This window comes from Pongo abelii, chromosome 18 (assembly GCF_028885655.2).
Source record: "Pongo abelii isolate AG06213 chromosome 18, NHGRI_mPonAbe1-v2.0_pri, whole genome shotgun sequence".
NCBI classification, from domain to species: domain Eukaryota; kingdom Metazoa; phylum Chordata; class Mammalia; order Primates; family Hominidae; genus Pongo; species Pongo abelii.
The window spans coordinates 20938939-20956872 of NC_072003.2; the positions used below are offsets into that span (position 1 = coordinate 20938939).

At 43.8% G+C, this 17934-nt stretch overlaps 1 protein-coding gene across 12 annotated transcripts in view; it reads left to right on the top strand.

Moving 5' to 3' along the window:
• Positions 1-17934, top strand: part of LOC129050876 (ubiquitin carboxyl-terminal hydrolase 31-like) — a 47238-nt gene that overhangs the window by 16753 nt on the left and 12551 nt on the right. For 5 of the 12 annotated variants that reach the window (XR_010137828.1, XR_010137827.1, XM_063717639.1 and 2 more), the window contains exons 2-5: positions 2954-3091; positions 4646-4734; positions 4828-4920; positions 5550-5685. Coding sequence is in view for 9 of the 12 variants with exons in the window: in XM_063717639.1 (XP_063573709.1) it covers positions 2954-3091; positions 4646-4734; positions 4828-4920; positions 5550-5685 (456 nt within the window). In the remaining 3 variants the exon portion in view is untranslated. The other 7 variants (XM_063717644.1, XM_063717643.1, XM_063717642.1 and 4 more) reach the window with 6 other exon arrangements.

Genomic DNA, 17934 nt, shown 5'->3' on the forward strand with positions numbered 1-17934 from the left:
TAGAGTCTCGCTCTGTCATCCAGGCTGGAGGGCAGTGGCATGATCTTGGCTCACTGCAAGCTCTGCCTCCCGGGTTCACGCCATTCTCCTGCCTCAGCCTCCCAAATCACTAGGACTACAGGCGGGCACTACCACGCCTGGCTAATTTTTTGTATTTTTAGTAGAGACGGGGTTTCACCATGTTAACTAGGATGGTCTCGATCTCCTGACCTCGTGATCCACCCTCCTTGGCCTCCCAAAGTGCTGGGATTACAGGTGTGAGCCACTGCACCCGGCCCCCTGATTTGTCTTTACTCCCATATATAATATGGCTAAAATTTGAGTGCTGGTTATATCTCATTTACAAGTGAAATATTTGGCATGCATTCTCAAAATCTGTTCATCACACTGAGTCATTATTATCCATTTTACTTTGGAGGAGAGTAGTACCAGGCCTCACAAATAGGAAGTGGGGCAACAGAGATCTGAACTCAGGCTGTATGCTCCAGAGCCCATGATCTTAATTTACCATTTCATTTATGGCTCCCTGTGCCATGTTTGAGTGGCCTTTAAAATCTTTCCTGAGCTGGCATCTGACTTTACTGTTTCATACCCTCCTACTCTGCCTAATCTGTTTACTGTTTGATCTCCTCCCATTCTGTCTAGTAGATCTGGAATTTCAGGCCTATTTCTACCTTGTTGGTCTTCCTTGAAGGTGTCATATTGTACCTTTGTGTGTTTGTGCATGTTGCTTCCTCAGCCTTGAATCCCTGCCTCTTTATCTTCAAGGCCCAGCTCAAATGACATCTCCTGGAAGGGTTTCTTGTCTATTAGTTAACACCACCGTCCTCTTACTTCTTAATTAGCCTCTCTTCTTTTCCCATGATACACATATACACAACTGCCATATTTATATTTATAGAAAGTTTGTAAATATATATATTCGTATTTAAATAAACTTTTAGGATAGTTTTAGATTTACAGAAAAGTGGCAAAGGTAGCATAGAGTTTCCATGAAGCCCATACTCAGTTTCCCTTTTGTTAATATCCTATGTCACTGTAGTGCATTTATTATAAGTAAGAAGCTAACACTAGTACATTACTGTTGATTAAATTTGATACTTTATTCAGGTTTCCCCAGTTATTCTCTTGTGCCTTTTTTCTGTTCCAGGCTCCCATGGGATAACACATTACATTTAGTCATCACATCATCTTAGTCTCTTCTGGTCTGTGATTGTTTCTCAGACTTTCCTTATCCTTGAAGATGTTGATAGTTTTGAGAAGCACCAGTCACATTTTTTTTTTTTTTTTTTTTTTTCAGAATGTCCCTCAGTTTGGGTTTTGTCTGATGTTTTCCTTATGATTAGACTGAAGCCATGGGTTTTTGGGAGGAAGACCAGAGGTAAAATGTTCTTTTCATCACATATCAAGTGCACATGCTAGCAACGTGACTTACCACTGATGATGTCAACCTTGCCCAGCTCTCTGAAGCAGTGTTAGTTACTGTGTTAGTAACTATAAGTTACTTTCTACTCCTCTTTCCATTCTCCTGTCTCTGGAAGTAAGTCACTATCCCAAACCGCACTCAAGGTGTAGGGGTGGTAAGCTTTACCTCCTGGAGGGGGGATTATTGATATAAATTATTTGGAATTCCTCTGTAAGGAAGATTTGTCTCTTCTCCCTATTTATTCATTCAGTCATTTAATTATATCAGTTAATACTTTTTTATACTTTGGGTTATAACCCAATATTGTTTATTCTGTTGATCAGATTGTTCCAGCTTTGGCTGTTGGGAGTTCTTTTAGATTGGTTCCTGTGTCCCATTGACGTGTCCCCTGTCCCAATGTCCTTGAATCGGCCATTTCTCCAAGGTGCCCTAGTTTTATATTGGAAAATGGTATTAGAAACCAAGATATGGGCACTGGATGTGCACATTGTTACTGGGGTGTCACTACTTCTTCGCCTTTCAGTGTACAGATATATGGATGTGAACCCAAGTTTATATAAATATCTGTAATTATTTATCTGTTCATCTCTATGTTAAGCTAAATAGGAGTTTATACTAACTTCAGCTGATTCATTGCCTTCCCTCCTTGCTTATCTGTAACTTCCCTCTCTGACTATGAGAAACTTGGCATCCATCACCACCATCCCATTAACTACACTGTAAGCGTGGACTTTCTCCCTGTCCCCCTCACTAGGCTGTTAATATCTTAGACACTTATTAAATCTTTGTTGATGAGTGATGAATCTTGAAGCTGTTATGTATCTTACCTAATAAAAGTTTAGCATTTTAGCAAAAGCAATGTAAATCAGTCTTGTAAAGTTTGAAACAAAACTTTTAACTGCTTTGTTATGTAACATGTATTCATTGTAGAAAATATGAAAAGTGAGAAGGAAAAAAAGCACCTGTTACTCTATCACCCAGAGATAATACTTAATATGTAGGTATGTGTTATTTTAGAACTTTTTCTTTGTATGTATATGTCTACACCCCCTAAACGATTTTTACAAGAATACATTCACATTTCACACTACTTATTTATAACCTTTTTTCACTTAATATAGTATTTCTTAAGGATGTCATGTAGTTGTATCATAACTATCTTTACTGTTTCAGCTCCTCCTACTCTTAACCAATTCTCTTTTTTAAGATGTCCAAGTTATTACCAATTATTTCCTTTTATAAACCCTGATTAATATTTTCTTAGAAGTCTTGACAGGCTGTTCTGATGATTTCTTTAGATACACTCCTAAAAGTAGAATTGCTGGAGTAAGTGTATTTTAAGGGTTCTGGTACATGTTTCTAGGGGTGAGGTTTTTACACTGGCATCTGTTTTTACTTTTCACTCCTTCTGGGAAGTACTCTCTAAGACCCTTGAGATCTTGCATCCCTTTTGGGATTGTGAATAAATAGTTTTTCTTTAAAGCCAGGAACTCACAGCTGTTCATGCTGATTTATTTACCTGCATAGACTATTGTGTCAAAGAATGCACTGCAGTACCGGGGAAATTCCCAGCATGATGCCCAGGAGTTTCTGCTGTGGCTTTTGGACCGAGTTCATGAAGACCTCAACCATTCAGTGAAGCAGAGTGGCCAGCCTCCTCTGAAGGTAAGGACGCATGCTGCCCTAGGGCAGTCAGCTAGCCATGAGAGTGTGTAGATTTTTCTACTGAGGATTGTTGCATTGCGTTAATACAATGAAATTGACTAAGCTCTGGGTGAGTATAAGATTCAATGGCTACTTAAAGGACATTTCATTTTGTTTACTACTGTGCTGGCAGTGTAAGATACAAGAACTGTTGTCCCCAAGGAATTTATAGTCTAATGAGAGGGGAAACATTTGCATGTATGATGAGCTTCAGATTAAAAAAAGTGATTCCATTTCACTAAACTGTTTTTAAAGCAGAATATGTTTGCTTTCTATTCTAGTAAGACACATACTCTGTAGTTCACTGGAATGAATACACAATCATAAAGGAAACGTATGTATTTTCTCTGCTGTTGGGATTGGATTTGACCATAGGAGCCCCAGAATGTTCTTATTGAGAAACATAGCAATTAATTCTTAATTTTATACATGTAGTCTTACAAATATGGATAAAATGACTTATATAATGGAAAAAATTTAGACTAAAGGGTTGCTTCCCTTGGGCAGCTTTTAAAGTTTTTGATAATTCTGCTCTGTACTTCAAATTTTAAATTTCTAAGTTTGGTAAGTTGTTAAATTATTCTGATTCAAGGTCCTTTTGTGCCTGAACACTCTATTCTGTCATATGACTGTATGCATGTGGCTGACGCTCCCACCAAATTGAGACATCCTCAAGGTCAGGCACTGGGTCTTATTATCTTTGTATCCTAATGTTCTGTACAGTGCTCTCTGCATGTGGTAGCAGGTGCTCAGTAACTAATTGTTAGGCGGAGGGACATGAAAAGTTAAATACAACATGAAGTAGAGTGTGATTAGGCACCAACATACACAGCACAACTAATAGGTACTAGGGAATTTAGGCATGGGAAGCATTAGTACTTTTTTTTTTTGAGACGGACTTTCGCTCTTGTTGCCCAGGCTGGAGTGCAATGGCGCAATCTTGGCTCACCACAACCTCTGCTTCCTGGGTTCAAGTGATTCTCCTACGTCAGCCTCCTGAGTAGCTGGGATTACAGGCATGTGCCACCACAGCCGGCTAATTTTGTATTTTTAGTAGAGATGGGGTTTCTCCATGTTGGTCAGGCTGGTCTCGAACTCCCGACCTCAAGTGATCCACCCACCCCGGCCTCTCAAAGTGTTGGGATTACAGGCATGAGCCACTGTGCCCGGCCAGGATTAGTACTTTTAAAGTGGTTGGGGATTACTTCTTAGAGGAGATTGGGATGGGGGCTTTGAGAATTGGAGGGAAACTGGAGCATCCTGGGGAAGGGGAGCTGCCCGGCTGAGTGCTGTGCAGAGACGATCGCTGGCAGAGTCTGTGTGAGGGGATGAGTCCACGCGACCCACATCCTACCTGCTGTGTTCTGGCTCCTTTAGCAGGTGCCTGTCACTGAAGTATCTGCACTTGATGCATAGCTTGTAAAGGAAGTCAAGATCATTTGTGATTCTCTAGCTTCATCTTCAACCAAGAATTTGTCTTTCTAGTCTGTGAAATTGTACTTTCTTTTTTTTTAGCCACCGTCAGAGACTGATATGATGCCTGAGGGACCATCTTTTCCTGTCTGTAGCACTTTTGTACAAGAACTCTTTCAAGCCCAATATAGGTATGAGAAAATCAGATGTTTCCACTTATTTTGTTTACCTGACATCGTTCTGGGTGATTTTAATGTGAAGCGTCTTACCTTTTTGTTTTGAAGATCTTCTTTGACGTGTCCTCATTGTCAGAAACAAAGCAACACTTTTGATCCTTTCCTTTGCATTTCTTTGCCAATTCCTCTACCCCACACAAGGTAAGAATGGATTTAGTAAAATGAAGACTGTATTTTCTTATGGTATCCCTTTTCCTCTGTAGGCTCCTATTAGGTCTTCTTACTTATTTAGACAGGTAATGGGATTAATAATGGGATTGAATACAGTCATTGCTACAACCTTACAAGAATAAATGCCCTCCTGAGTTTGCAGGGTGAGCAGGCACATGAGGCAAGCAGGGGCTGTGTAGTCTGGCCCGGTTTGTCATCCACACATAGTATCGGGGGATGGGGAGGGCTGCTGAGTGACTTCAGGATTCTCTAGAGACCTTACTTTACATTTCTTGTTTCTTAGTTGCTTTATTTTGAACAATTTCTCAACATTTCCAGGAGTTATGCTGTTCTAAAGAAAATACAAAGCACAGAATCAAGTGTAGATATATTTTTGTTTGCTTCATAGAATGTTCATTTTATGAAGATTGCCTTTTCCAAAGATCTCGAGGATTGATAGTTCTGCTTAGAGCCAAGTGAAATTTTTCCATTTGGGCTTCCGAGTAACAGTGTGGGTTAGCTTTAGTTTTTTGTTGATTTCATCTCAGGTTTATTTTGCATCTTCTATATTTTAGTCGAAATAAGTGACTAATGAGAAGATCTGACTTTGATCTGTACAGGCCTCTCTATGTCACTGTAGTGTATCAAGGCAAATGTTCTCACTGCATGAGGATTGGTGTGGCCGTACCTCTGTCTGGGACTGTTGCCAGACTTCGGGAAGCAGTGTCTATGGAAACAAAGATCCCCACTGATCAGGTAATAAGTCTGCTAAGACCAGTTACACATGAGCCACAAAAGTATTGCTTTCTGTTCTCTTAGAATTTTTTATAGTTCTTTGCCAAGTATGGTTGGATAGAGATTTAAAACCAGTTGCATTTAGAGTTGAGGGAAAAAAATCAAGACCCCAAAGACTAAAATGTATAGAGAAACTTTTCATGTTTCATTTAATCGTGTATGTAATTTTAAAAGAAGCTGTGACTTTACACCAAGACCTTCTTGTAGCTTTGTTCATAAGGTATAATTACTTAACCCTTCTTAAATCATTCCTGTGGATGTGTATGTGGGCGCTGGGGCATCCTCACGGTGTTTGATACTCAAAGAGGCTTTGAAAACTTAAGCAGTGACACTAGAATACCCCTTCCCATTGTGGTGATAAGAGTGGATATCTTGCTAGTACCGTGTTCTGTATGTAATAGATGCTCAATACGTTTTGTTTTCTCATTACGGCTGGACCAGAGTCTCTTACCTTGTTTAGAGAAGAGAAAGGGAAGTTGTGCCCATGCCGCATCCCTTTTGGGGTAAATGTTTGATAAGCAGTTATGTTGAAATTTACCAAAAATACTTTTGACCTGTTTGGACTTGACATGTTTTTGCAGATAGCTTTCACTCAATTTACTATTATTATTTTATCTGGAAAAACATTCCTTATTTAAGATTTATTAAGGAAAGATGACTCAGTAGCTAAATTGCTTTCCCTAGATAGTAGCTTCTGGAAGCTACTGTGTAATCCCTGGACTAATAAAGGTGTTTTGTACTTCGGCCTCATGTGGCCTCATTTGGGAAGTTACCACAGTAAAACAAACACAGCCAGCAGTGTTGCCCTAATATGGCAAATATCTCATATTTTTGCAGGCCAAGTACTGGCATGTTGATAAAATGTTCATATTCTTTCCTACTCTGAAAAGCCCATTGGCTCTTTCTTCCCTTCAGGATGAGGGAAAGGCAGAAAGGGAGGGAGCGAGGCTTCGGTGGTGTCCAGGGCAAATCTGGTTGCAGCTTTAGAGCTTCCAGCACTGTCTGGCTCCTTTTGCATGTGGTTTAAATTGGTGAAATAATTACAAGTTTGCTGTTGACCTCAGTTTGCTGAAGAGAGTGAATTTTACTTGCATGTTCACCGGCAGAAAAACAACATGGTCATTAAATTCATTAGAAGGAAAATGTGCCAGGAACATTTTTGCTGGACTATTTGTAGAATATACCACCAACCCCTTTTACCTGGTAGATTCACAGAATGTTAGTGCTGGTAGAGGGGACCTCAGGGGTCCAGTCCAACTCCCTTATTTGAAAGAGGCTCAGAAAAGCCGTGGGACTTGTTCAGATTTGCAGGGCTGGTTGGTGACAGGCCGAACTGGAACCTGCATGCCCAATCCAGTGCTTTTTCACTAGACAGCACGGCTGAGCATATAATGAAGTCTTAAATGTCTCCCGTGTTCTCCTCTCCATCTTTTGTTTTTCTGTTTTGTTTGTTTTGTTTGTACGTATGTATGTATGGATTGTTTGAGACAGGGTCTCACTCTGTTGCCCAGGCTGGAGTGCATTGGTGCAATCATGGCTCACTGCAGCCTCAACCTTGTGGGCTCAAGCAGTCCTCCCACCTCAGCTTCCCAAGTAGTGGGAAGGTTCAAGTGATTCTCCAGCCTCCCAAGTAGCTGGGATTACAGACACCTGCCACCATGCCCAGCTAATTTTTGCATTTTTAGTAGAGATGGGGTTTCACCATTTGGCCAGGCTGGTCTCGAAATCCTGACCTCAAGTGATCTGCCCGCCCTCAGCCTCCCAAAAGTGATGGGATTAGAGGTGTGAGCTATCATGCCCAGCCTGGAAAACTCTTGATCAGACAACTTCTAGAGCTGCCCAAAGTGTGGTCTGTGGTCAGTAATGGCCTGAGAACTGTTCCTTGTCTGAGACCAGATAATACAGAACTTGAGGGTACCTGTTTAGAAGGATAGCAATTTAACATTGCTAAAACATCTAAATGCATGATCGTTATTCTAGTAATTCACTTTTATTGTATTTTATGAAAGTATTGACCCACGATGGATTGGCAAACAAAAGAAGACAAAGCAAAGCTGGCCCTGCAGCACTGAGTCTGAGAAGCTCTACAGTTCCACCCAGGCTTGGCAACGTAACTACCGAACTTATTTTGGCCTCAGATTTTCCATCTATAAAATGGGGATAAGAAAAGGAAAGCCCAGTCTTTATTTTATTTTATTTTTGAGACAGAGTCTGGCTCTGTTGCTCAGGCTGGATCGTGCAGTGGCGCGATCTTGGCTCACTACCACCTCCACCTCCTGGGTTCAAGCGATTCTCGTGCCTCAGCCTCCTGAGTAGCTGGGATTACAGTCTTATGCCACATGCCCGGCTAATTTTTGCATTTTTAGTAGAGAAGGGGTTTCACCATGTTGGCCAGGCTGGTCTTCAACTCCTGACCTCAAGTGATCTGCCCACCTTGAGCTCCCAAAGTGCTGGGATTACAGGCGTGAGCCACTGTGCCTGGCTGGGAGCCCAGTCTTGATTGTTGTCAGCTAGTAGCTGGCCTGGTACTACTGCTAGGCTGTGGTATTCCCTACTTAAGCAATTTCACAGGACGGTCACACTGGAAGATGTCATGCTGACCATGATGAAACAAGACAAAAACAAGACAGTCTGTAATGAATCCTATCTGAGCATGAAAGTATGAGCAGTGGGCAAACCACAAAACAATGGGCAAACGCATCCTCTTCCTCTGACTGACACATGCAGTTACTACTGCTTTTCCAATGACAGCTTTAGCCCCACTCTATCCCTCCTGCCTCCTACATAAAAATTATGATGATGCCCAGCTGTAGAATTAACACTGCTTTCTGCCAGCTAACCAGAAGCCCCCCAACACAGTCTTACTGGGAGACAGCTCCCACTCCCCATGGTGTGCGGTCTCCCTTGTTGCAACTGGTTACTAAACCCATTTCTGTTCAACTACAGGTGTGTTTCTGGTGGCTTCTGGCTGATGAGCATGACAGGAATAATAATAATAGATGGCTATAGGATTAAATGAGTTCATGCATGCAACATGCTTAGAATGATGCCTGGCTCCACGTAAGGCTTATTCAAATATTAGATATTATTATTATTAGGAACAGGGTCTTGCTGTGTTGCCCAGGCTGGAGTGCAGTGATGTGATCATGGCTTACTGTAGCCTCAACCTCCTGGGTTCAAGCAATCCTCCCACTTTAGCCTCCTGAGTAGGTGGGACTACAGGTGTGAGGCACCATTACTGGCCTATTATTAATAATAATATCTTCTTTGTCTCTCATAGTGGTGGGCACCACATCTTGCCATAGAAAGACCCCATACTTGCTGGGCACATTGGCTCATGCCTGTAATTCCAGCATGTTCAGAGGCCTAGGCGGGAGTATTACTTGAGTCCAGGAGGTTGAGACCAACCTGGGCAACACAATGAGATCTAGTCTCTACAAAAATTAAAAAATTAGCCAGCTTTGGTGGTGCAAATCTGTGGTCCCAGCTACTGGGGAGGGTGAGGTGGGAAGATTGCTTGAGCCCAGGAGGTTGAGGTTTCAGTGAGCTGTAACTGCCACTCTACTCCAGTCTGTGTGACAGAGCGAGACCCTGTCTCAAAAAATTGAAAGACACACCCCACACTTGTGGGGACATCAAATTTGTGGATTGATTTGGGATAGTGTACTCATCATCTATTGTTGTGTAAAAAATTACCCCAAATGTAGTAGCTGAAAACAGTAAATACCTATTATCTCACAGCTTCTATGGGTCAGGAACCCAGGAGCAGCTTAGCTGGGTGGTTCTGACTCAGGACCTCTCATGAGGCTACAGTCAGGCTGTTGGCTAGAGCTGCTGTCACACTGGGACTCAACCAGAGAAGACTCTGCTCCCAAGTTCATTCACATGGGGGCTGTTCCTCCCCATGCAAACCTCGCCATTGAAGGCCTGAATGTCTCTGCAACATGGCAGCTGGTTTCCGAGAGACAGAGAGAGAGAGCGAGAGAGCAAGCACAACCCTATTCTATTCATGATGCAGACTAGCCCTGGTCTGTGTGTGGTGGGGGATGCCACACAAGGGAATGAATACCTGAAGGCAAGAACAATTGGGACCATCTTGCAGGTTGGCTGCCATAGAGGGCCTCCCTTTTCCTCCAAGTGCCCTCCAACTTTTCCCTCTTGGCTTCAACTTTTTTTGTTTTGTTTTGTTTTGTTTTGTTTTTTGACTGTGTCTCACTCTGTCACCCAAGCTGGAGTGCAGTGGTGTGATCTCAGCTCACTGCAACTTCCACCTCCTGAGCTCAAGGGATTCTCCTGCCTCAGCCTCCTGAGTAGCTGGGACTACAGGCGCCCGCCACCATGCTGGGCTAATTTTTTGTATTTTTAATAGAGACGGGGTTTCACCGTGTTAGCCAGGATGGTCTCGATCTCCTGACCTTGTGTTCTGCCCACCTCGGCCTCCCAAAGTTTTGGGATTACACGCGTGAGCCACCACACCCGGCCAGGCTTCAACTTTAATTTAAACCAAGAAGACATCTCCATACTCTCTGAATGGAGCTTGAGAGACAAACAAACAAGAAATGAGTGTGAGTATAGCTGGGGTGGGATGGGGCCTACAGGCATTGGAGAAGCAGAAATCTCGTCCTGTCTGTTGACATTTGTCAAGGCCTCTGCAGGGACAGGCTCCTGGGAGACTCTGCGGTCAGCTGCACTTCCAGAGGGAGAAGAGGCATATGCTTTCTCTCTCTCTCTCTCTCTCTCTCTCTTTTTCTCTTCCTCTCTCCCTCCTCCCTGCAGCAAGAGTCTTGAATCCCTCTGACTGACAGTGTCAGATTGTCTTATCAAAACACGGGTCCGGGACTACATTGTGATTGGCTGTGCAGAACCATTGTGGGGCTGGAGAATTCTTCTCCAAGGGAAATGATTATAAGGCATTTTAAGAACAGCAAGCTGAATGCTACGCACAGCTGGCGGTTCTTGTTTTTGACAAATAATAATTGCCTCAGGTGCAACGGAAAGTGGGGGTGGGGGGCTCTGCGAGTTTATTTTGAAAAGAGGCTCAGTGCACAGGGGTTGGGCTCTGGACAAGGAGGGGTGAGTGGGAGCAACTTGGCTCAGGGGGTCTCAGACTGACTCCATCTGAGGCTGAGGGAGCATCTGGGGTGGCCCTGAGTGACAGTATGTTTCCTTCTGTGCCCCGGGAACACCTTCTGCCATCCGAGTGGGGAGACGGGGTGACTTGTGATTGTAGGAAGGCCTAGATGTTCTGAGCAAACTGACCCAAAGCAGCATCTGTCCTGCATGGGGCCTGGCCTTGTGAGGGTGATGTGTGAGTGGCTTTTGTGCTTAGAGAGCCCTGGAACCACTGTACACCTTGCTAGACACTTGGTACTCAAAGTGTGATGCCTGGGCTAGCAGCACCAGCACCAGCCTGGGAGCTTGTAAGAAAAACAGAGGCTCAGGTCCCCCTTAGGGACCTACAGAATCCAAATCTGCATTTTGATTTTTGTTTTTGTCTTTTGTTTTGAATTTTTTCTTGAGACAGGATTTCACTCTGTCATCCAGGCTGGAATTCAGGGGTGCAGTCATGGCTCACTGCAACCTCGAACTCCTGGTCTCAAGCAATCCTACTCCTGGGCTCAAGCAATCCTCCCACATCAGCCTCCTCAGCTGACATGCCCAGTTAATTTTTTTTTTTTTTTGGAGACGAAGTTTCGTTCTTGTTGGCCAGGCTGGAGTGCAATGGCATGATCTCAGCTCACCGCAACCTCTGCCTCCCAGGTTCAAGCGATTCTCCTGCCTCAGCCTCCAGAGTAGCTGGGATTACAGGCCTGTGCCACTGTGCCTGGCTAATTTTTGTATTTTTAGTAGAGATGGGGTTTCACCATGTTGGCCAGGCTGGTCTCGAACTCCTGACCGCATGTGATCTACCTGCCTCTGCCTCCCAAAGTGCTGGGATTACAGGCATGAGCCACTGTACCCATTACATATTTTTTAAGCTTCAAAAAAGAAAATGGGCACTGCCATGAAAAGGACAAGCTGGAATGCATGCCAGGCAGTCAAAAAGCCAACTGTTTTTGATGATTGGAGTGCTGGTTACAGAGGGAGCTCATTTTCTTTTTTAAAAATATATTTAAAAAATTTTTATAAGGCCAAGGTGGGCAGATCACCTGAGTTCAGGTGAAACCCCGTTGCTACCAAAAATACAAAAATTAGCCAGGCATGGTGGTGGGCCCCTGTAATCCCAGCTACTCAGGAGGCTGAGGCAGGAGAATCACTGGAACCCAGGAGGCAGAGGTTGTGGTGAGCCGAGGTTGTACCACTGCACTCCAGCCTGGGCAACAGAGTGAGACTCTGTCTCAAAAAAAAAAAAAAAAAAAAAAAATTATAGATTTACGGGGTACAAGTGAAGATTTCTTACATGCCTATTCTGGGATTTTAGGGTAAACATCACCCGAATAGTGAACATTGTACCCAATAGGTAATTTTTCACTTCTCATTCCCCTCCCACTCTCCTACCTTTTGGAGTCTCCAGTGTCTATTATTCCGCTCTATATGTCCATGTGTACCCTTTGTTTGGGGCTCATTTTCTTTTCTTTTTAAGTAACCTTCATTTAAAAAAAGTTAATATGTGCATTATTGGAAACTGAAAAACACAAGAAGCAAAGAGCAAAGTCATCTACAATCACAAGCAGTGGAACTCATCTTTTTTTTTTTTTTTTTTTTTGAGACGGAGTCTCACTCTGTTGCCCAGGCTGAAGTGCAGTGGCCTGATCTTGGCTCACTGCAACCTCTGCCTCCCAGGTTCAAGTGATTCTCCTGGCTCAGCCTCCTGAGTAGCTGGGATTACAAGCACCCACCACTATGCCCAACTAATTTTTGTATTTTTAGTAGAGACCAGGTTTCACCATGTTGGCCAGGCTGGTCTCAAACTCCTGACCTCAAGTGATCCGCCTGCCTCAGCCTTCCAAAGTGCCAGATAACAGGCACGAGCCGACGTGCCTGGCCCAGAACACATTCTCTTTATGTGATTTTGTGTCAATGTGGAGAGATATTCAACAAGAACATGGAGTCTATCAGACTTTGCATTACCCTCTTTTCCTGTATACTAGTTTGATGTTTGCTCTATGCAGATATCTTGGCTCATGAAGGCCCATGTACATTCTGGAAGACTGTCATGGAGCTGGGGACCAAGTCCTGTGGCTGAGAGGATAAAAGACTCTGTCCCAATCTGGAACTAATCACCTCAGAGTAACACGATAACGGTAGTCCATGGACTTTCACGTCAGACCAAACTGGGTGTAAAGCCAGGAGCTGCCACTCAGCAGCTGTGTGACCTCAGGCAAGATGCTGTGCCCTCCCCTTCCCCCAGAGAATGGCCTCTGCCTGGCCTGCCTTGTTGAGCACACGAGCTCATGGATTAAGATGTGTAACATGCTCAGCATGGGGCTTGGCACATTACAGTCAGTGCTAAATAAAGGCTAGCCATTAATATTCTGTTGATAAATTGTTTTATTTTATATGATTTAAAGATAAGCTTTGAGGTGATGCTGGGGGAGAGTGTGGATGGGAAATGTGATAATTTCAAGAGATTGAGGAAGGCACTCCTAGAAGAGATTGGTGATGGAAACAGCAAGATCTACAGAGCCCTTATGAGGTTTCTTTTTCTTTCTTTTTTCTTTTTAATTGAGATGGAGTCTCGCTCTGTTGCCCAGGCTGGAGTGCAGTGGCTTGATCTCGGCTCACTGCAACCTTTGCCACCCAGGTTCAAGTGATTCTCATGCCTCAGCCTCCCAAGTAGCTGGGACTACAGGTGCATGCCATCACACCGGCTAATTTTTTTGTATTTTTAGTAGAGACGGGGTTTTGCCATGTTGGCCAGGCTAGTCTCGAGATCCTGACCTCATGTGATCCACCAGCCTCAGCCTCCTAAAGTGCTGGGATTACAGGCGTGAGCCACCACGCCCCACCTCCTTATGAGGTTCCTATGTGGTTCTTCACTGAGTTCCAGGGCACTCTTCCCTGGCCAGCAGTAAATCAGGAAGACAGCAGTCCTTAGAGCTGAGGTGGTAACACAGGATGTTTGCAAAAGGGTTGAATATTTCAGGAGAAAATAGCTAATCTTGTCTTTAAAAAATCAGCCAATTAACCAACAAACCATGTGACCTCAGATAAATATTGTTTCCTATCCAGCTCAATTTCCTCATCTCTAAAATGAGAGAGTGTATCCTTTATTCCCTCCATGCCAGGAACTAACTGAGAAGTAGAGCTAGCTATTTGATAATCATCAAACTAAGAGCTTTCTTCTGGTGCACCTGCATTGGAGAACACCCACATAAAACTATAGTAACTGTGATGTGCCATGAAGAAAACGTGCTGTGACAACCAGAGCAGATCTGAGTGAGACAGGGAGCTCAAGATATAACATTTAAGCTCTGAGCTGAAGGAGTAGCTGGAGGTGAGTGCATTCAGCATATGCAAAGATCCTGTGGCAGACTGGAGGGACTGAAAGAAACTCAGTGTGGCTGGAGGGAGAGCAGGTGTAAAACCTCCTACATCAAACCTTGTAAGCCCTATGAAAGAGTGCACATGTTGTCCAAAGATTGAACGGTTTTAAGCAGGATCTTAACATCAGCATATTAGCAGGAGCTCACTCTGGCAGCAGGGTGGAAACGGGATGGATCTCTCCTTTTTGGAAAGGATCACATTGTAACCCTTCTCTTGTGAAATTCTCTTTCTCTCATATGGGCTACTTTTGTTTGTGAGATAAAGAGCAAGAACAGAGTGGTGGTAGATGAGGGCTGCTAGCAGCTCTACCAGAATGGCAGGGCATTTGAGAGCTGAATGGAGAATGGGTGTAATTAAAAGAAAAAAGGTGGAAAGACCTGGCTTGATTTCTCTTGCCAGGAATGATTGTACTACACATTCCTGCTTTAACACTGATTTTGTGTGAAACGTATATTAGTCCCTAGGCGGAGTTCCCTGCCCAGGGGCAGTACAAGAATGTCAGAAGCAAATACCCTCTCCAGGAGATAAAATTCTAGTGGACTTTTTATGTTATGTCTCAGTTCCCTTGACATGAATTGGCTTTGTCCAGCTGTCAGACAAAAACCCAATGCAACTGTTAATTTGTGGTGGCCTTGGATGACGGGTGAAAGTATTAGTCTGTAGCTTAAAACCTCAACAGCGTGTCCTTCTTCCTCCAAAGTGGTAATTAAACACGGTCAGATGTGACTCTTGCCAGGCTGTTTAGTTGTGCTGGGGAAGGTTTCTGAATTAGAGATGATGATTGTAAAATGTTTGTGGGTTGAAAGTCCTCTCTTGGGTATAGAGAAAAGATATATAGAGAGTAGGAGAATTGTGTTCTAGTTATGAGTCATTCATCCAACAAATATCTATTGAGCATTGTCCTGGATACTATTGGTTTCCCACCTGGATCCCACGTAGGAGTCTAAGGCAGCTGCCAGGGAATTGTGCTCAGCTGATGGTGCTGAGAAATGCCTGGGAGGTTACACTATGCACCCTCCCCAAGGGCAGCCCCCTGCCAAAGGAGAGGCCATATGTAAAGTTGGCCCCTTGATACAGGCTGGTAACTATGTGATGGCCTCATGCCTCAGAGCTCCTTGTGGAGTTGGTCGGAGAACAGGCTTCTGCTGAATCTATATCCTTTCCTTTTCTATCTCACTTCCCTCACTCCCTTTCTCCTGAGGGTGTCAGAAGTGTTCAAACAAGAGTGACTCTATCTTGAATATGAGCTGGGTGAAATGAAGCTGAGATTTGCTGGGCCGCATTCCCAGGAAGTTAGGTATCCTTAGTCACAGGATGAGGTTGGAGGTCAGCAGGACAAGATACAAGTCATAAAGACCCTGCTGATGGCCGGGCACCATGGCTTCCACCTGTAATCCCAGCACTCTGGGAGGCCAAGGTGGGCATATCACCTGAGGTCAGGAGTTCAAGACCAGCTAGTTTAAGACTAGCGTGACCAACATGGCGAAACCCTCTCTACTAAAAATACAAAAATTAGCTGGGCGTGGTGACAGGCGCCTGTAATCCCAGCTCTTTGGGAGGCTGAGGCATGAGAATCGCTTGAACGAAGGAGGCGGAGGTTGCAGTGAGCCGAGATCATGCCACTTCACTCCAGCCTAGGTGACAGAGTGAGACTCTGTCTCAAAAATAAATAAATAAAAGACCCTGCTGGTAAAACAGGATTTAATAAAGAAGCCAGCCAAAACCCACCAAAACCAAGATGGTGATGAAAGTGACCTCTTGTTATCCTTGCTGCTCATTATATGCTAATTATAATGCATTAGCATGCTAAAAGACACTCCTATCAGCACCATGACAGTTTACAAATGCCATGGCAGTTTACAAATGCCATGGCAACATCCAGAAATTACCCTATATGCTCTAAGAGGAAGAGGAACCCTCAGTTCCAGGAATTCCTGGCCCCTTTCCTAGAAAACTCATGAATAATCCATCCCTGGTTTAGCATATGATTAAGAAATAACCATAAAAATAGCCAACTAGGGCTGCTCTGCCCATGGAGCAGCCATTCTTTTATTCCTTTTCTTTTTAAATAAACTTGCTTTTACTTTACTCTGTGGACTCACCCTGAATTCTTTCTTGCATGAGATCCAAGAACGCTCTCTTGGGGTCTAGATTGGGCCCCCTTTCTGGTAACAAGAGCACTCCCTCAATAAAGCAGGGCATAAGTCCCTGATTCAGGCTTTGCTCCTGGGGAACTGCCTAAGACCTGCTGTGTGTTGGGAACTGTGTCTCGGGCACTGTGTCTATGCCTTGGAGATAGTGTTAAACCCTTTGAGCAAAGTCTCTGCCCCAAGGCAGCTCAGTACCTTCTAGGGGGTCTGATTTTCCATACCCTAGTCTTGTAATTTGTTTTTTCTTTTTTCTTTTTCTGAGATGGAGTCTTGCTCTGTCACCCAGGCTGGAGTGCAGTGGCGTGATCTCAACTCACTGCAACCTCCGCCTCCCGGGTTCAAGTGATTCTCCTGCCTCAGCCTCCCTAGCAGCTGGGACTACAGGTGCATGCCACCACTCCTGGCTAATTTTTTGTATTTTTTTTAGTAGAGAGAGGGTTTCACTGTGTTAGCCAGGATGGTGTCGATCTTCTGTCTTGTGATCCACCCACCTTGGCCTCCCAAAGTGCTGGGATTACAAGCACAAGCCACTGTGCCTGGCCCCTAGTCTTGTAATTTTGAGAAGTCACTGGAGCTAGGCCAGCCTCAAATTTCTTATCAATTGAATGGTGGTAACAGTGCTTGTCTTTACTTTTTTCCTTCTATTTTTTAGTCTTGCACTGTCACCCAGCCTGGAGTGCACTGGCATGATTCCACCTTACTGCAGCCTTGAACTGCTAGGCTCAAGTGATCCTCTGACCTCAGCCTCCCGAGTAGCTGGGACTATAGGTACACGCTACCATATCTGGCTGACTTAAGAAAAAAATTTTTTTTTAGACCCAAGGTTTTACTATTTTGCTCAGGCTGATCTCGAACTCTGGCCTCAATAGATCCTCCTGCCTCGGCCTCTTGAAGTGTTGGGATTACAAACGTGAGCCAGGGCACCCAACCAATGCTTTCCTTTTCTGAAAAGACCAAGCAACAGCAGCAGCAGGATGGTTTAAGCCTTCTTAAGCATCTGTCAGCTGCCCTTCCCCGTCACCACTTCCAGATGACAGCCTTGTCTTCTATTTCTAGCTAGGTTGCTGCTGCTGTACATGGAAACTCTGGATCTCCACTTTAGGACCAATAATTGATAGAAAATTGGCTCTCATGCTGCTACCTAGGTGTTTGTTGAATGAATGAATGATAATATGATTAACAACAGTGCTATCATTCAAGCAGCCCAGATACTGGAATAAGCACTTTATTGCTTCCTTTTTAAAATTAAAAAAAAAAAAATTTTATAGAGAAGGAAATGGAGGCATTGAAATACTAAGACATACTGAATATGAGAGCAATTCAACAACTATGTAAAACACATATACAGATGTAAAATGTTAGAAGACAGGACTTTGGATGGAAGGATTAATTTGCAGCACTGATGTTTCCTAAGAAAATGGCCGGAAGAAATTTCTTTTGGAATGTTCTTTGTTTTTTCTTTTCTGTTGTTTGTTTTTTTTTTTGTTTTTTTTTTTTTTTTGAGACAGAGTTTCACTCTTGTCGCCCAGGCTGGAGTGCAATGGTATGATCTCAGCTCACTGCAACCTCTGCC